The following is a 17,830-nucleotide window of genomic DNA, read 5'->3' as shown; positions in this document are numbered from 1 at the left end:
TGGACTCCAGGATAGGCGCCGGGTCACTCCAGCCACAGCGGAGTTGGAAAATGAACATATTAACCCCAACTTGACTCGGAAGCCACTGGACCGTCCTCCGCTCGTCGTGTCCTCATCATCATGTCACCAGGAAACAACATCTACCCCCAGTCTTTGCCAGCAAACCCGTATTCCGTTCAAGACGATATCTATACTACTGCTTATGAACACTGTCTGCGACTCGAGAGCCGTCCAGGCTGGAACTTCAAGTCCAGTGATCGTTCGTACAATATGTTGCAGGATATGAGTCCGCATGTTTGCGCACGTGTCCTTGGCCACGGCTTGCGTCTTTCTCCTGATGACGCCGGTCGAAAGGCCTTGGCGCGCGATGTTCTCGCTTGTCATGAAGATCAGGAGTTATTGGCCGGGCTTGCCCATCTATATGTCTTCGGGCTTATACGTGTCTGTAAGTGGCCGTATTACGTGTTCTGCTCTATTTCTGTTCGCTGATTCATGTACAGTCTACAATCCGAACGGTCCTACGCCTGCGGTAACACCCTCCTTGACTCCTCCGGAGGCTGCGGCACAAAGCAACCCATCGTCGTCTAGCAGTGCTTCTGAATTGTGCGACCTGGTGAGCGTCTTCAGCTGATGTTGGATGCATATAACTCATGCTAGTGTAGCTTATGCTTCGTGATGACCATCGATGTGTCTTCACTGGCCGCCTTGATCCCGAAGAGTACCAGAGAAATCGGTCCAAATACAGTTCATCTACGGCTCTTGCAGTTGCCACAAATGTCGCGCATATAATCAGCCAGTCTTTATCGGATAACATGTACGGAGTCACTCAAGCAATTCGGGCTAAGGTGTGCATATTCGCCTCTCCTCTCGTTGGATTATCTCAAGCTTTATCATCCCTTCCCAGTTCGAATGGGCTAGGACGGCGGGGGCGGTGATCGCGCGGTTTGGAGGGGTTGATGCTCAAAACATACTCGGCGACGCGAACCTCCAGAGTGCCAAGAACGCGTTCATATTGTCAGTTGATGCCCACATCCTATTCAATAAGCTTGACTTGTACCTAACGCCAGTCAAGGTATGTCTATCTACCTATGTTGTCTCTCGATCACTTCCATGGACTACCACTGACAACGGTCGTTAGGACGTACAAGAGCAAGTCATACCCGACACTTACAAAGCCGAACATGTTTACGGCGAGGACTACTTACGTCAGATAAGGTTGGACTTGAAGGATAAAGTCACATTCAGAAGTTGCTCCGTGGACGGCAAGGTAATCCCCGCCCCCGATCCCAAGATTATCGTCTTGCATGCAGCCTGCGCGCAGATCCTCCACATGTCCGGGGCGGCGGAATACCTTCGGGAGCTCTACCGGAATACGGACGCCATCGCGGTTATGACTGAACCGAATGCTGCGTCTGAGCTGATCCGTGCTCTGAAGACGTTGCAGGTTTTCTCGGCTATGGCATAGAGTTCCATTTGTATCAGTAATCGCACTCGTATGTAGTTCAGTGAAGTGAGGTGTATTCACGTCCACACATACTCTATGTACCTTGCAACCCGGATACGGTGACGGTGACTCTTGAAGCTCCTTGTGCGCCTCCAAGAACGCGTCAGCCGTCCTCATTTCGTGAAGCACACGCTCCGGAGGAGGGAGCGGTGTACCGGGAGGCTGATAGCTTTGCTCGTAAGGCTCCCACATAAAGTCCTTTGATGCTTCGTCGTGCTCGATGACGCTGCGCATGAGACTGGGGATAGAGCGATGCCAGAAGCCCGGTATCTCGAAGTGGACACTGTTAGCGGGTGAGGTAAGATAAGTACAATGTGATTTCAGCACACTGCGCACGTAGCAACTTCCACATACCGGAATCATACCTAAGTCCTGCAACATCGGCTCCGAGACGTGAGTGCTAGGGGCATCCTCGCCCGTCACTTGTCTGCACTCACCCGCCGCTGCAGCTTCCGACGCGCTTCGTTCTCCGGCCTCCTTGAACGCATGTGTAGCCTGTTCAAGGACACTTGGGCCGTTATTATAGTGCCGCTTGAGCCCTTGCTCGCTTGTAAAGCGCATGCCGGACGCGCACTGTTCATACACTAGAACGCCACGTGCAGGCTCTGTTGCGCGGAGCTGGGGGTTAGTACTCGAACGACCTCTCCCGATACGAGTCTTGCTCTGCTGGCCAAATTAACGCGTCTAAACAATGATTACCTATAGTGTGTCAATCAGTGAACCTGTATCTCGGATGCGGCGCGCAACATTTTGAGACGTACCTCATGTGTCGTCGTCCTGGTGTGTTGAGTTCAACTTGAAGGAACCTCCAGGCGCTCGCCGTTGCTCGAGTGCGACGCACATGTATGTGCTGGGTCCTGGAGACACTATGTCATAGAATTTCCAGTATCACATCGTGACTATATGTCGGGAGACGAAGAGCGTAAGAATGTGGAGAGGTGGTGTGGCGGTGTTGGAATAACTTATAAGGCGGCCGCGCAGTGCTGTGCTTTCTTCCGGCGCTTGGCGGCGGACCGGAGACTTCCGCTTTTCTTTCAACTATAGAGAATTTGTCGACGCGTCGAACAGTGACCCTATCCACCTTATTCTCCTCTCACAACATGCGTCTCTTATTCTCTCCAGAATTGGGGGTTACAGGGGGTTATGGTTAGCGCCATATCATCTCGTTGTTGTTGTGACGCTCACGATCTATGCAGGCCGCGTATTTCGCGCTCGGGCCATGGATCCTTCGCAAAAACTGGTCGCGGTGAAAAAGTGCCATGTGACGGACCACGTCGAGCATCCGCGTCTACAACACGAAGCTTGCGCACTGGTGTTACTACAGGGTAAGTATAACCAGTCCTGACTTTCACTTCACGGTTCTCTCGCCGATGCCAGTGGATTCGAGTATGATCACTGATGGTTTACCTTCAAGGCCATAGGGCTATTCCCCACGTATATGCGTGGGGAAAGTCTCAGTTTTACGAGTACCTCGCACTGGAATTACTCGACACGGTCCTGAGCGACTTGAAAGGCAAATTGACATTGCGAAACCTGGCCGCAATTGCACATGAAGTGGTGAGCCGTCCTTGCTACGACGACGTCTCCCCAGAGAAATTGCTTCGAAACTGATCATGAGATAGTTAGAGGGCCTCCGCTTCATCCATTCTCACGGTATTGTTCACTGCGATATCAAGCCGGCAAATCTCATGTTTGGACTCGTGGGAGCCGAGCCGAGTCGTGTACGCATCATCGACTTCGGTATATGTCGGCCATTCAGGGATCCCGTCACGTCCGTGCATCGCCCCGACGTCGGAACACCGCAGTCCATCGGGACGGAGGGCTACATGAGTCTGAACGGCCACCTCCACCATTGTGAGTACCCTCCCGAGCCCAGGCGTCGCGTGGTCTCCGAGACTCTGAGGCTCACCAAGTGGACCACAGCGCCGTGGCGCCGGGACGACGTGGAGTCGTTGTCGTACGTCATGCTGTCCCTCATGGCTAGCCGTCTGCCTTGGGATGCACGCGGTAAGCCTCGGGACCGACTCTCCTCCCGCGGCTCGTACGCCCTCAAGAAGCAGTGGACCGGCGCGCGGCTTGCGGGGGATCTGTCCGTGTTCGGTGCCTTCGTCGACTATGCGCGTCGCCTGGAATACGCACAAGAGCTAGATTACGGCCGCTGGAAGGAGCACTTTCGGGCTTTGGCCCAGGGCACGTCGGATGCTTCTGACTCGGATCCCTTGTACGACCCCCTCGACACTGCAAGCGGCGCATCTGTCGTTGTAGACGCCGATTTCGAGTTGCCGGAAGATGTCTACCGCTTAGCCCTCGCAGACCCATCCGGCGGTGACTCCGACACTGTCCTTCCACAGTCAAAGACACCGCCAAGCTTGAAGGGATCCTTGGGCCGCTGGCGCCCAGCGTATACGTGGGAGATGGCCGTCCCCGTGGAAGATGACGAATTGCTCGGCGACGAGTGCGAGATTGTCAGGACGCGGCTGGACGCGGTGGATGCTGTTCCCGAGGGCCAGGGCTATTATCTGGAGCCGTCATGTCCTCCAGAAGTCATGCGCCCAGCCCTCATGAAGAACGTGAGTGTCGAACCTAGCATCCGCAGTCGATTGTTAACTCTCATGCACGCCCAGCCTACTGCTGAATGGGAGAAGGACAGTTCGAAGATTGGAGGAGCAATTAACTCGAAGGAAAGTCGCCCGCCTCTCGGCGAGCTGCCGTTGTGATTGCACTGTCGTCCGATGTCGCAGGCAGCCGCCCTCTCGCGCGCAGGATGAGCTCTCTTCCCGTGGCGTCTTTTCTCTCAAGAAACAGCGGGCCGGCACGCGGCTTGCGGGGGACCTGTCGGTGTAGTTCCGGAGTCAAGGCTTCGCCGTCCTACGAGAATGCCCAAGCATTGTACGATCACGATAGGTTGGCGACGAGCCCCGACTCTTGCTTCTGCGATCAAGCGCGCCGTATCTCCCATTCCAGAGGAACTCCAAGATGTTTCCATCCCCGATGTTGAGGACGTCATGAAGCTCGAAGGTGGTCCGTCCATTGCTGACGTACCCGAGGCCGGATCTCTGGTCTTCTCCTCTGACCCACGCGGGGCCGAAGACTTCAGACTTCAACGCGGCGACGATATGCAAGACTAGATGCGATGACTCCCACGCGCCACTAGAAAGGCCCAGGAAGCTGCGTCGCAAGGATCCGGTGGTGCAGGAGGCGGAGGCCAACAGGCTGGGGGACGGCGCGTCACTCGTGCTTCTCTGGCAACAGCTGGCCTTTACACCAGGAAGGCTACGACAGTCGCGCAGTCTACGCGAGCCACTCAGAGCAAGAGCGGCAAGCTACCCAGCAGCAACACCACAGGCGGGGAGCCAGTGTATCCACTTTGTCGAGCGGAACTACCACGCGGCGGGGCAGAAGAGCTCACGCTGTCGTTGCTGACCAAGCTACAGGCAGACCAACCCGGCGACGTGATGCGGCGAGCCGGAGAACCGCAGACGAAGGCGGAGCTCCGAGTCGTCGAGCACGCCATTTGTGATTTTACCTCCATACGTGCATGTTGTTCTTGATCCCATGTTTCGCATCGTTGGAATATATATGCGCTCGACTTCAAACGCCTTTAACCCAGATTCTGCTGTGCTCAACCTTCCTTGTCTCCGCCCGAGACCAGGCCCGTAGCGTGTACTCTTTGAGGTGCAAGCTTGTGCAGACTCAGAGAACTTGAGGGCTGATACACAGCATGGCAAAGGGGCATAGTGTCAAACATATCAGATGAGTACAGGGTACAGACTAGATTTACAGTTCAGGTGGAACCCTGCTGTCTGCGGTTATCGAGGGATATCGGTCAGACTTGCTGAGCCGTTGCTGAGCTTACGAGGCACTGTGGGCATCGAGGCTGAAGACTGCTTCTGGAGGCTGAGCCATGGCACGGAAGCAGGATCTAGTTGCATAGTAACAGTATGGGTAAAAGTTGCGTGGTGCACTGGTATAAGTATACTATCAAACATAGGCGACAGGACTCGGGAAGCATGGCGACGGACGAAAGATGGAGGATGATAGACAGCAATAGCGACCTAGGCTGAAGAACTGATAGTAGACTTGGAACTAGGTTCGACGAGTCGACCGAGCACTCCGTCTCGTAGGCTGCGACTGCGTCCCCTCAGCGGCTGCCACACCACCACGCCGACGTGTTTTAGTTCCGCTCGCTGTCCGGGCAGCCGTTGTGGTGCGAGTGGTCCGGGTAGTCGTCGGTGCGCGCGAAGTGGTTGCTCCGGCTCGGCCGTTGGCAGTCGGCAGCTTGCCGCTCTTGCTGCGAGTGACCCTCGTGGACGCCTGGGAAGCACGTCCATTCAATGCAGCAGCAGCGGTCGCGACAGCGGGGACCGCCACAACAACGGCAGCCGGGGCGACAGCGGGGGCCGCCACAACAACGGCGGCCGGGGCGACAGCAGCAGTAGCGGCGGCGGCGTTGGCAGCGCTGCGACTGCGGGTGACGCGTCGCGTCGAAGACTCCGCGAGCGGAGGTCCATCGGACTCCTTCACGACGGGGTCCTTACGACGTCTCTTCGCAGGCCTCCCAAGCGATGGGTCGGGAGCTGCAGACGCCTCCTGAACCTCGGTCGGCGGCGCTGAGTCATGGGCCTCAATTGGGGGTGGGTCCGGATGGATGGGATGAGGATCGATGGTGGGTGCCGCAGCGACGGGAGAGAGAGAGTCGGGCTTGACATCGACCTCGTCCATCACAACGTCCTGAGGATCCTCGGGGTCGGCGGCTTCAGCCTTATTGGTAGTTGCGTGTCCGGAATCCTGATCAGAGGTACCGCCTGCTTGAGGGAGGACCTCGGGGATAAGGCCGATCTCATTCTGCCGGTCAGGAACGACATCGTCTTGGGGCCAGCCGTGCTCCTTGAGGGAATTGCGGAAGATCGTAGCTATCAAGGCGTGATCGTCCAGGTTCTTCAGGTTATCGTACATCTTCGGCGTTGGTTCTGATACGGGTTCCTCTTCATCATTCACGGGTTGCGGTTCCACCTTGCGACCGAAGAGCTCTTCGGGCTCAACGCCGTCGAAGTCTTCGTCTTCCTCCAAAGGTGGCGTCATAGGACGTTTGGGGGCAGGTGTTTTTTGCCGTGCTCTCTTCGGTGCCAATCGCTTTTCCCATCTGAGGATTGCGTAACGAGAGTGGAAGATCTTGAGGAGATCGGAGATGAGCTTGTTGATAGGATGGTCCTGTCCGAGGCTGCCGTCTGGCGTGGAGAAGGTGACGTCGTCGTCTACCATAGTGAGGGTGCAGCCTTTCACGATGGATAGCGTTTTGGCCTCCGGACAACACACTTCCCTGTTCACCTTGACCGAGTAGCCGGAGAAGTACGCCTCCAGGAAGTGGAGTACTGACTCGATGTTGGATCGCATGCGCCGCAGCACAGCGTAGATGAGAACGTGCAAGTAGGCCTCGAGCTCGTCCGGGATGGTCGTTGGCCTGCCCGGGTTCAAGAGGAGATAGGCAGACATGAAGTGCCAAGTGCCCTTTGAACATTCACTGCGTCAGTAACACGCAGTTACACTGCCAGTTTTGGGAAACATACCGTTCGTTGGGGCTGCATTGCCGCCGTCTTGCTCGCATGCTTAGCAAGCTCCCAGTCGGCCAGCAACCCTCGCCAACAGATGCGGTACTTGTCATCGACCTTGCGGACGTACGGGTAGATGAGGAGGTTTCCCGCGCTGACGTCCCGGTGCATGTACTTGCATTTGGTCCATGCCATTGCATGAGCTATTGGAACACGTCAGCAGGCAAAATCAAGCCATCCATGTCACTGGCTGCATACCAATAATGCACCCATAGAGAATCCTAACCAGCTGTTTGCTGCTGGTGAAAGCGGTTATGGGAAGGCAGACCTCTTTCACAATCAACCGAGAATGGACCATGTGCCGCAAGCCCGTGCCTTGATGTCCCGCGATCATGGCAGCGAACTTCCTCTTGACCCCGCGGGCCGTGCTTGGTGGCGCAGCCTTCGTTGCCGTCGAGGTGTCAGAGAAAGCGGGTAGATTGGGCCCTGTGTGTGCTTGCAACTGAGGCACAGCCTTCGCAGTCTGGTTTGGTGACGGGTTGGAAAGGGCCGTCTTCGCTGGTGTCTTCGGCGCCGTCTTGCCGTTCACCGCCCAGTTCTCGTGGCGGAATGGGAGCCTGACCAGATAGGGCGGGAGGTTGGGATCGACGTGCTGGTCGCCATAAGCGGGATGGTATCTGGCATTCACCGTCTCCTGCAAGCGCGGTTCCAGCCTACGCTCAACAACCTCGTCCTTTGTTCCACGACCCTCGCCGCGGTCATTGGACTCCCCGTCGCCTTCCTCGACGACAGAGTCGTGGTGCGCCTCGGCCTCGGTTGAGCTATGGGAGACGTTGCCTGGATTGGCCTGGGTGTCCTTCGAGTCGTGTGAGCCATCTTTGTCGCTGCGATCGTTTTCTGGCTCATCGTAGACATCGCCGTATCGAACGACAGTCGGAACATTCGTAACGCCCTCCTCGTTGAGTTTGGACAGCATGGCACCTTCCGACTCCACACCGACGTAGTACGCCCGCCATGAGTCCTTCAGGAACACGAAACGCTGCGTCTCCCATTCGAGAGCGACGTAGCCACGAGTCCCGCGACCAACCATGCCGGACGCAATGAAGATATGCTTCCCGACGAGATAGTTGTATCCTTCGACGACGAGGCGATATCGAGGGAAGCCGGGCACGAGGGAGTCCCTGAACAACTTGCGGACGTGGGAGAGGACGGGGACGACGGGTGGAGGAGTAGCATGGCCCGAGCAGGAGAAGGTAGGATCATGATGTAAGTTGGTGTCGTCCTCGCCTGACAACGATCCATAGGTCGCTGTTTCTTCCGGTTTTGCGAAGACGTCGTGGATGTCGCCCTCGATCACGCCCTCGGTGTAATCAAGGTCGTTCGCGGAAGGGTTGGCAAGTAGGTCCATGCGCTCCCAACCGCAAGAGCCCTCGAGAAGGCGAGTGGCCGTCGTATCCAGACCTTGATTCGCACGGCTGAGCTTAGAGAAAGCGTACGTCACCTCGAGAAGAGCCTCTGTACCCTCGACAGTGTGGACGTAGTTCACGGCCTCCGTGACAGCGACTCCGGATCGGTCCCAGCACATGACACGGAATTTGTTGCCCATCACGATGAGGAAGAAGACGGAGGATCGATGCTGGTAGGAGAAGACGCGTTCTGCGTATGCCATGATTTGCCCGCGCACTGCTCTACGAGTCTTCGCTGTTGCGTCGGGGCCGTCTTCATTGTGGTCGTCAAAGGGGTCCTTAGCGGTGTCGCCTTTTTTGAACTCGACAAGGAACTTCATGTCGGCCCAGTTAGGGTAGTCTGGGGTGATGGCGTCTTTGTCGGAATCATGAATGAAGGAGCCATCGATCTTATCACGCGCTGGGTCGTTAGGATCGTGATGCTCGTCAGAGATGTGGAGGAAGTGATTGGGGACGAAGTGATGCAAGGCGTCGACGGTCTCCTGTCGTCGCTAGTGAGCATCCGGATGTATCACGAGAGGACAACCACGCACCCATGCATCCGAGATCACCTTTTCTGTTGGGTTTGGCCAAGGGTTCTTCTTCTTGGCCTCCTTCGGCAGGGTACCGAACGCGTTGTTGAACTCCCACCACACCCTCTCAGCATAGTCGCGCCCGTGTTTCTTATCCTTCGAAAAGCCTTTGGCAGCGTTGTGGAGCTTCTCTTCGTGGAACTGGGAGAGGCGCATGAGTACGGTGGTTTTGGGGCAGTCCTTCATCGCGTTGTTTCGCTTCTCCGGGGCCGGAGGCCGGATGTCGGTGTCAGGGTTGCGGGAGGGATCGCGAGTTTTGTGTCTGTCGACATTGATGGGAGAAGTGTCGAGGTTGGGATCCTCAGCATTAGGCTTTTCGCTCATGGTGATGGAGAGAGAGAGAGAGCACGAACCTTTAGCGCGCGGACACGCGTTTTGTCCTGTCAGGCGGCTGTGGTTACGGGGGGCTGGACCCTGAAACGGTGGCGCACGAGGCCTGGGCTGATCACGCTGATGAGTCGATGCTGACCACTGGTCACCGATAGCGGATCGCACCCGATTTTTCTGACAATAAGATCTTTTTTGAGGCCGCTATTATGCGATATGCAAGTGGTCCTTGCTGGGGCCGGCAGGACTTTGAGGGGTCGGGATTGGCTGCTGGTGTGCTTTTTGTTCGCTGTGTCAGTGGAAATACTAAGCAGCCGTCAATTTACGACGCTTACAGCTCGCTGTCGCGATGTTTTGTTTCGACGATACTGGAGGTCGGGAGGAAGGAGCGAGCCGCTCACCGCGCAACCGTGACTTGTCACTGGCGCTTACGTTGAACCTAAGCGCCATCGGCTGGCTTAGGGGTACGGCAGCAGAGACCGTGGCAGGGAAAGAGATATTCTGACATACATGACTGATAGTACTCGTACACATACTTTTAAGCAGATATATAGCTCAGGGTTCCAGTTGCTCATCACGCGAGCCAACGCACAACATAATCATGATACTACTGGGCCATACCTCATCGGCCCCGGCGGCGAGAGCGACACTGCACCATTCCCGTTCGTATCCTTGTTGCCACCCTGTTCGTCGATCCGATGACGAATATCGGGTTTATACGAAGCACGAGTGCGCGATCGAGTCCCTCCGCTACCACATACTGTCCGGGAGACCCGGAAGGCATCATGAAACTACAAAATGGGAGTATGACAGCCAGTTACACTAGCTCACATTCTTCACGTAAGTGGTACGCATGACTTCTGGCGGACAAGCCCTACTCAGATAACGACGCTGGCCCTCCGGAACCGCATCCACCACGTCTAGTCGCGCCCGGACGATCGCACCCTCGTCACCTAGCAATTCGTCGTCCGCTACGGGTACAGCCGTCTCCCACGTGAACAGCGGATACCAGAAACCATCCGACCCCTCTGGCGTCGGGTATAATTGCGACTCTGGCAAGTCGAATAGAGGGTTCTTCGTCGCGCCCTCAACAAGTGCTGTACGGTATACCTCCTCCGGCAAATCGAAGTCTACGTCCGCAAGAATAGACTTGAGGGGGGGACCTGTGGTGTCGCAGGGGTCGTATAAGGGATTGAAGTCGTCCGACATTCCAGTGGAAAGCGTCCGGAAGTGCTTCCTCCAGCGGCCGTAGTCGGGCTCCTCCGCGTATTCAAGGCGACGCGTATAGTCGACGAACTCGCCGAACACGGACAAATCGCCCACGAGCCGCGCACCTGTCCACTGCTTCTTGAGGGAGAAGACACCGCTGGAAGAGAGCCGCCTCTCATCACGACGATCCCAAGGCACTCGACCAGCCATAAGGGACAGCATCGTATACGATAGAGACTCCAGGTCGTCTCTACGCGAAGGCACTACGAACAGGATTAGCTTCTGGATAGTTCTGGCGAGCGTATCCTTACAGTGATGGAGATGGCCATTGAGGCTCACGAAACACTTTGTTCCAATGCACCGCGGTGTACCTTCGTCTGGGCGATGTTCGAACGTGACGGGATCCCTGAAGGGGCGGCACACGCCGAAGTCAATGATACGGACACGACCGGGTTGGGCGTCAGCACATCCCAACATGAGATTTGATGGCTTGACATCGCAGTGAACGATGCCGTGGGAGTGTATATACTCGAGCCCCTCCAACTGTCGTCGTTGTTAATGAAGAACTCATGCCGCCGGCAGGATGTCTCCTTCGCAAAAGACAGGCTTACCACTTGATGCGAAAGCGCCGCCAGGTTTCTTAACGTCAGGTTGCCCGTTATGTGGCTCAAGTCTGTATCGAGGAGTTCAAGCGCGAGGTACTCGTAGAACTGAGACTTACCCCACGCATACACGCAGGGGATAGCATGATGGCCTTCCGAAAAACTGTCAATGCACTCCTGAAAGTCAAAACAGGCTACCCTCACCTCGAAGCAATATCAAAGCGCAAGCTTCGTGTTGGAGCCGGGGATGCTCAACGTGGTCAGTCACATGGCATTTTTTCACTGCAACAAGCTTCTGCGAGTTGTCCATCGTTCGAGCACGATATATGCGCGCTATACAGATTGTGAGGCATCATGCAGCGTTACGGGGATAAGTGGATATGATACTAACCAAAACCGCCGGTTATTGCCTCGTCTTGAGTGAAGTGCAGACGCATCTGGGTAGCTGGGGTGTCCAGCGGATAGGGTCACGGTTCGAAACAACCTGTGCTGCTGTGAAGATATCCGGGTCCTCAGCATTACATAATATACTACTTTGGGACATTTGTGGTTTGGTAAGTGCGACATGCCTATAGATGGCAAGGATCTAAGCTACGCGAATAGACGCTACGCACCCCAGCACGCAGACTCTCCTCTAAGAGCAAGGATATCTGATGTTCGGGTACATAGTACTATCTGGCTGAAAGCAGTCGTGTGCGTTGACACCGCGGCCGGGTGAGAGTCAGCGACAGGTACCGCACGAGAGCGTGGTTGGAAAGACGTACGTGCATATACTAGTTAACATACGTACTGTACCATAACCAATAGCTCAGTGCCAGTGCTACTGTACCTCCCATACCTACCCATTTGTTATTTGTTGCAGAAACACCTGGTCTTGCGACTCCCGATGTGTGCACACACCGACACCCCCACGACTTCACTGCGTTCTGGCGGGAACGGTGGCTCTTCGGCGGCAGCACAATCTCTCCGTTCGTTGGGCTCTACGTCCTAGGCCCCCCAAATCCGACCCATCGTCTCGAGCTCGAGACTTCGAGTCCAAGTTCGTGCACAAGGAACCCGGGCCGTTCGCGCAAGGGCCGACTCTGAAGTGCGTTGGGAAGAAACGCGCACTTATCAAAGTTCGGATGGTAGTATGCGCGTTAAACGTTGATGCAGCGGTTTGAGGAACGCTTGCTGGCGGGATGGGATGCGGGGGAGTACATAGTATGAGCGGCACTTCCGAGTCAAGTTCCGCGCGTGGTGGCGACGCAGCCGGGTGCCGGGTGTGTAGTAGCCAGTGTCGTAACACGGTAACACGTTCCGTTGGAATTCTTTGAGCGTGTGGCGATCTGTATTTTGATTCGATCTCGCGCTGCTGTGTTCTGCAGAAGGCGTAGAGAAGCGCCGAGCTGGAGACACGCGCGCGCGTGACACAAAACGCGTGACGTAACGCGTTTGTCCCACGATGCCGCATAAGGCGCCGCGTCACGGTGCTGCCAGTGCCAGTGGCGGCCTCCGACTCGGAGTCTCTTGTAAGTACTCGAGTACGTCGGGGGCGTATAACCCTTGAGGCTTGCTCACGTCTCAGCGACGTAAGCTGGCGACCTGTGTGCGTGAATTCGGGCTGTGGCTCGAGTTTTCGACTCTGCGACGCGATGCGCTTGAAGATAAGGCCAAAGATGTCTTGAATGACACCGAGTACGTCGGAGTGGCGCCGTGCTGCTAAGACTGCCCCCCCAGCTGCGAACGGCGCCGCTGCGCATTTCGAAGCTGAGATGGTAGGGAGTCAGCGACTCAGCGGTTTCAACCGGACGGAGGAGAGGAAGCGCGGGGACTGATCTAGAGGAACCGAGTGAGTCACTCCTGAGGCCCGAGGTGGAGGCGCGGCGGAGAGGAGGATCGTTTTCGGGACTCCCCACGAGCCTCGACTAGACTGGCAGCTGACCGACTCCGAGACCGTACCCGCCCTGCACCCCTTCGGGAAGTGTTTTGCTGTAGACTGGTCAGCGAGCGCTGAGCGCTGAGCATCCTCCGGGCGAAATGTACGCGACCACCGTCCAGCGGAGAAGCGTGATGTGGAGGGTGGATGACTTGACGAGGCGAGATCATGAGGTTGTGGTATGGAGCCTTGTCTCTGTACGAATACCAGCACATGGCACTGGGAGTCTTGGTGTTAGCTCTGGAATGTGGCGTCTCGGAGAGTAGCGAGGGCGTACGGGGCTGTCGTTGGCATCTACCAGCTGTCACGCTGCGGACGGACTGGAGGTTGCGCTCGTTAACTGTGAGCGAAATCGACGTGGTGACATGTCAAAGTCCGTTCAAGTGTTCATACGCGGACGATGGGCGCGGATTCCTCGGAGTGCGTGCATGTCCTGCATCAGTGTGCGTCGACTCGGAGTTTGGTCGACTGATAGGGTGATCGAGCGCACTAGGACCGAGCGACGTGAGGTTGTGCGATGGCGGCATGACGCAAACGCAGAGTATTCTGGAGATTGCGGACTCGGCATCTATCAGACTGTGGACAGTGAGCAAGAAGAATTCGAGTCAAAAAGACAGAACTTACGAACGGCGCGGTCTTCTGCGCTGAACTTTTCCGGCGGAAATGCGACGGTGATGGATGCGAGTCAGTAGCGTCGCCACACAATGATGCATGCTGAAACTTGTTCATGTACCTCGTTACGGACGAATACGAACTCCTCCCGGGAGGAACTGCGTACTCGGTTACGATCGCTGGCCCAAAGACTACGTATACTGGGGTTTTCCAAGTGTTGAATACACTGTCACGAATGCTGGACAGATCACGAACGACATCGGCAACGAGGCCCATCAGGAATAGAGTTGGCTGCCTTTGCCCGTTTTGGCCAGTTCCGGGCATCCGGGGGGGGGCCACGTGGTGAGGCACGCGTGGGCGGTTGCTGCGAGGATCTGCAGCGCGAAAGCGAATCTGATCAGAGACGGGCTCGCGTATATATAACCCGTCTCTGCGCTCGCGATAGGCCTTTGGACTGCTTATGCTCGCTCCCCCTCCCCCCATCCTGCGCCCGTAGCTGGTGCGCTCGCTGGCCGCCCCGCTCTTCCCAGCAACATGGCCACGATGGCGACGGCGACGGTCGTCCACCCAGGCCCCATCGACCTCAACGACACCCTCGGAGCAGCCTTCCTTGGCCATTTTGTCACGACCTTGTGAGTTCTCTTTTCTTTCCCTCTTCCTCGTTTCCCCGACGCCAGAGTATGAAGTCATCACTGGTTTCTGTTGCCGCCAACGCGCCCCAGAGACCGCGAGCGAGCACGTCGTGTCGAAGCCGAGTCCTTCTGAGATCGGCACGTCCCTTGCCAGGTGTGTGCGCCGCGGTGGGTGTGTCTCCGCCCCATGGTTCTCGAGTGTGTCGTCGCACATATGCGCGGCCGGCTCCGGATGCGATGCAAAGAACGCAAAAGACGTCTCGCGCGTTCCCAGTCTCAGGACGCAGCAGTCTCACATGTCTTCTCCTCACAGGCTCTACGGCATCACCAGTCTCCAAGCATTCATGTACTACCGCAACAAGTACAACGATCCCCTACTCCTCAAGCTCTCCGTGAGTCCCCGATATGTACGCTGCCATCTCCATCTCTTGCTCAGCGTGCACTCCCGCTAGGTTCTCGTTCTCTGGTACGCTTCCCTCGCCGCGCCCCACAACTCAGTTCTCATGCGCGCACTGCAGGATCCTGGACACCATACACGTCGCGCTCATTACAGGAGGAATGTATTGGTACTGTATAACAAACTTCACGAACCTCGCCGCCATCCTGCACCCCATCTGGCCCATACCCGTGAGTACTTGAGTGCTCATGCATCCATTGCGCGCGCCGCCGACTGACCCGTTTGTGCTTTTGTAAGACCATGGTCTTCGTCTCGGTGAGTCTCAAGCTGCAATATGCGCATATATGCGGGTTCTGAACATCGTGCGCCCAGAACCTCAGCAACTTGATTGTTCGAGGGTAAGGAGCCAGGACTGTCTGTCATCTGCGGAAGACGTGCTGACCTTGCCATCTAGAATCTTCGCATATCGCCTCTATAGGTGTACGTCGAGACACGTTCGCGACCATTGTGCCGAACTGACCGTATCCCACGCAGTAAGCCATCACAGCTGGATTCTCCCTGGGATAATCGTCGTCTGTTCCCTCTTCGTCGCCGGTGCGTATCCTCTTCGTCGCGAACAGCTATAGTGACTGACTCGGGCTGCAGCGGACGGTTTCTGTACGTGTGGCTACATAGCGTTCGGCTGCGATAATGACTGATGTACGACCCACATCATGCTTCCTCGCGTCCCTGACTGCTGTGTTGTTGATCCTCGACAGACGTCGCAATCAAGATGTACGTTTGCGTCGCCCTCTGTTCCCATGCCCACACACTGACCGTTGACGCACCCGCACACAGGTACGCGCTGCAGTCGTACGCGGACATCAGCCATATTTCCGTACGTCCCGTCCCCCCTCCTCTCTTGGGAATGTCGCTGACAGCACACGCGCGCAGTGGGGCCTGTATGCGGGGCTGTCCGTCGAGGTCGCGGTCGACCTGATCGTCGCGATCTCGCAGTGCGTGCTCTTGCGCGGGTTCGAGACGGGCATCCGCAGGTGCGTCTCCTCGTGTATGCTGATGTGAGGTGTACTGTATGTATGCTGATATTGGGACCGTGGGTGCGGTGCAGCACGGACTCGGCGATCCGCGTGCTGATGACGTACAGCATCAACACGGGTCTCTTGACGAGGTGCGTCGTCCGTACTTCCACTTCCACTCGTGCGCTCAGAGAGTGAGTTTCGACCCGCATATATACAGTCTGTGTGCAGTCGGCGCGCTCGTCTCGGTGGGTCTTGCATCTTTCATATGGTGGGGCGCGCACCGCAGGCTGACAAGTGTCTTTGGTCGTTGGTCGGGCAGTACGCGGTCCGGCCGACCAGGTACATCTACTTTGCGTTCTACTTTGTGCTGAGCAAATGTGCGTCCGCGTCGTCTCCCTCTCTCTCTCCCTCTCGCTATGCTGCCGTGTTCTGTGTTCCGCGTTCCGTGTTCCCCGCTCCCGCTACGCCTCTCCTATGCCTGTTCCTGTGACAGTGATAGCTCGTACTGACTGCATCCGCCCCGCATACGCGCTACGCATACAGTGTACATCAACTCGCTCCTCGCAACGCTGAACGCGCGTGGTTCGCTCCTGGGCAAGGGCCGCCGTCACCGGCACAGCAAGAACGTCGCGTTCCGGACGCCGACGGGGACGATCGAGCATGGCGGGGACGGCGCGCAGGGCGCGGGGATCGAGGTGTGTCTTGTTTCCTTCTCCGTTAGCTTTTTTTTTTACCTCGCTCTTCTTCCTTTCCCATGCTGTATGCATGCATCCTTTTCTATTTTGTGTTAGACACCATCTTCTGCTCTTTTCTCGTTTCTTGGCTGCGGCCCTTGCACGCTTCTTCGACTTGAGTGTTCCCTGATCCTCATCTCCCCCTTCGTTCGTATTTGTCGGCTCCGAGCCACCCCCTCTCTTAACACCCCAGCAGAACTCGACGCTGATCTGCCTTCGTCTTCGTGCGCAATGTGCAACGTGCAACGTGCATGCAGTTCACGACGGTCATCTCGGCGGACGCGCTCTCGACGGACAGCATCGTGGAGGCGACGAAGACGAAGACGAAGATCGACGACGAGGAGGCGTTCCCGTTTCCGTACCGCGGCTCCGCCGACGTGTGATTCATGAATTCATGCCATGGATCATGGATCATGAGGTTCCTCGGAGTCCGCCCTCAGCCGTGTAGCCCTGTAGGCTGTTGCAACTTGCCTTCGCGGCTTCGCGGCTGAGCTTTCGCTTGCGCGCGTTCCCTCGCAACTTGTCTTATCACCTGTCACCTGTTACCTGTTACCTGGGTGTATGCGTGCTTCAGGATGGATGGACTTGGGCGAGGATGTACGACTTTCGTCGACATTGGACGACACGGTCTCACTCCCGGGTGTTCGCTTTTACGCGGTTCTGCGACTACGAGTGCAACGACGCGCGTCCGTGATAGGCCCGCGTCAGCCTGTCTTCTTCCTCCAGCACCTCCAGCACCTCTAGCACCTCCACCGCCTCCAGTACCTCCAGCACCTCCGACACCTCCGACACCTCCGACACCCTGGCTACTCCCCAGCTAACCAACTACCAACCGACCTCCCAACCTCCCAACCAACCCTCCCTCGCAGTCTCCGGAAAGCCCGGACTGCCATCCGGCAGCCGTGCCGCTACAACCTACCAACCTGCCAAACGATCGATCAGGCCCAGGGAAACGTCCTCTCTGAGTCTCTATCTCCTCTATCCCCTCCCTCTCTCTCCACGGTCACTCCATCCCGGGGACGAATTCTGAAGGTTGGCAGCTAGCCTCCGGGGTTCGATGCGCGCCGTCAGGGCTCAGGAGTCAAGGACGCGTGGCGGAAGGTGGAAGGTTGAAGGTGGCGTTCGCTGTTCGCTGCTCGACGCTCGACGCTCGACGCACAGGCTCGCGGAACGTGTTCCATCATCCATGTCGATGTCGTTTCCGGATTCCGAGGGCAGGGCCGTCGTTGGTTGCAACTTGGGTCGCGGGTGGCTGGGTGGCTGGGTGGACTCAGCGCTTGGAGTCGTCG

At 56.9% G+C, this 17,830-nt stretch overlaps 5 protein-coding genes across 5 annotated transcripts; 3 read left to right on the top strand and 2 right to left on the bottom strand.

Annotated features, from left to right (window-relative positions):
- Window positions 1-113: 113 nt before the first annotated feature.
- Window positions 114-1,481, top strand: L226DRAFT_540459 (uncharacterized protein). Its single transcript, XM_067681875.1, has 5 exons — window positions 114-445; window positions 501-613; window positions 663-845; window positions 905-1,072; window positions 1,139-1,481. The coding sequence occupies exons 1-5, from the start codon at window positions 121-123 to the stop codon at window positions 1,463-1,465; spliced, it is 1,116 nt and encodes a 371-aa protein (XP_067529298.1). The 5' UTR covers window positions 114-120; the 3' UTR covers window positions 1,466-1,481.
- Window positions 1,482-2,631: 1,150 nt separating this feature from the next.
- On the top strand, window positions 2,632-4,221 carry L226DRAFT_563781 (kinase-like protein; the record flags this gene model as incomplete). The annotated part of the gene is made up of 6 exons (XM_067683580.1): window positions 2,632-2,650; window positions 2,701-2,829; window positions 2,919-3,061; window positions 3,127-3,358; window positions 3,428-4,074; window positions 4,129-4,221. The coding sequence occupies exons 2-6, from the start codon at window positions 2,724-2,726 to the stop codon at window positions 4,219-4,221; spliced, it is 1,221 nt and encodes a 406-aa protein (XP_067529297.1). The 5' UTR covers window positions 2,632-2,650; window positions 2,701-2,723.
- Window positions 4,222-5,590: 1,369 nt separating this feature from the next.
- L226DRAFT_576200 (uncharacterized protein) lies at window positions 5,591-9,415 on the bottom strand (the record flags this gene model as incomplete). The annotated part of the gene is made up of 4 exons (XM_067685313.1): window positions 5,591-7,012; window positions 7,072-7,256; window positions 7,312-9,001; window positions 9,053-9,415. The coding sequence occupies 4 exons, from the start codon at window positions 9,413-9,415 to the stop codon at window positions 5,591-5,593; spliced, it is 3,660 nt and encodes a 1,219-aa protein (XP_067529296.1).
- Window positions 9,416-10,161: 746 nt separating this feature from the next.
- L226DRAFT_516856 (kinase-like protein) lies at window positions 10,162-11,685 on the bottom strand. Its single transcript, XM_067678490.1, has 5 exons — window positions 11,621-11,685; window positions 11,434-11,562; window positions 11,239-11,381; window positions 10,939-11,170; window positions 10,162-10,890 (listed from the first exon to the last, which is right to left on the bottom strand). Exons 1-5 carry the CDS (start codon window positions 11,664-11,666, stop codon window positions 10,241-10,243), a joined length of 1,200 nt encoding a protein of 399 aa, XP_067529295.1. The 5' UTR covers window positions 11,667-11,685; the 3' UTR covers window positions 10,162-10,240.
- Window positions 11,686-14,182: 2,497 nt separating this feature from the next.
- Window positions 14,183-17,020, top strand: L226DRAFT_317049 (uncharacterized protein). Its single transcript, XM_067673853.1, has 17 exons — window positions 14,183-14,391; window positions 14,705-14,783; window positions 14,844-14,857; window positions 14,910-15,018; window positions 15,086-15,103; window positions 15,161-15,186; window positions 15,243-15,268; window positions 15,323-15,382; window positions 15,434-15,445; window positions 15,547-15,562; window positions 15,626-15,665; window positions 15,722-15,822; window positions 15,897-15,956; window positions 16,025-16,052; window positions 16,127-16,184; window positions 16,351-16,502; window positions 16,799-17,020. Exons 1-17 carry the CDS (start codon window positions 14,294-14,296, stop codon window positions 16,922-16,924), a joined length of 1,023 nt encoding a protein of 340 aa, XP_067529294.1. The 5' UTR covers window positions 14,183-14,293; the 3' UTR covers window positions 16,925-17,020.
- Window positions 17,021-17,830: the final 810 nt, after the last annotated feature.

This window comes from Lentinus tigrinus (genome assembly GCF_003813185.1).
Source record: "Lentinus tigrinus ALCF2SS1-7 unplaced genomic scaffold L226scaffold_57, whole genome shotgun sequence".
Classification (NCBI taxonomy): Eukaryota; Fungi; Basidiomycota; class Agaricomycetes; order Polyporales; family Polyporaceae; genus Lentinus; species Lentinus tigrinus.
This window is presented reverse-complemented; position numbering and strand designations above follow the sequence as displayed.

Excerpts from the sequence above, each read along its gene's own strand:
- L226DRAFT_516856 (XM_067678490.1), bottom strand. The coding sequence starts at position 11,666 with ATGCGTCTGCACTTCACTCAAGACGAGGCAATAACCGGCGGTTTTG. Across the intron at positions 11,382-11,433 it reads CGCTTTGATATTGCTTCGAG|GCCATCATGCTATCCCCTGC; the intron begins GTGAGGGTAGCC and ends GTTTTTCGGAAG. Across the intron at positions 10,891-10,938 it reads CAATGGCCATCTCCATCACT|TGCCTTCGCGTAGAGACGAC; the intron begins GTAAGGATACGC and ends TCCTGTTCGTAG.
- L226DRAFT_540459 (XM_067681875.1), top strand. The coding sequence starts at position 121 with ATGTCACCAGGAAACAACATCTACCCCCAGTCTTTGCCAGCAAACCCG. Across the intron at positions 614-662 it reads CTTCTGAATTGTGCGACCTG|CTTATGCTTCGTGATGACCA; the intron begins GTGAGCGTCTTC and ends ATGCTAGTGTAG. Across the intron at positions 1,073-1,138 it reads TGTACCTAACGCCAGTCAAG|GACGTACAAGAGCAAGTCAT; the intron begins GTATGTCTATCT and ends AACGGTCGTTAG.
- L226DRAFT_317049 (XM_067673853.1), top strand. The coding sequence starts at position 14,294 with ATGGCCACGATGGCGACGGCGACGGTCGTCCACCCAGGCCCCATCGAC. Across the intron at positions 15,666-15,721 it reads CGGACATCAGCCATATTTCC|TGGGGCCTGTATGCGGGGCT; the intron begins GTACGTCCCGTC and ends ACACGCGCGCAG. Across the intron at positions 16,503-16,798 it reads CGCAGGGCGCGGGGATCGAG|TTCACGACGGTCATCTCGGC; the intron begins GTGTGTCTTGTT and ends ACGTGCATGCAG.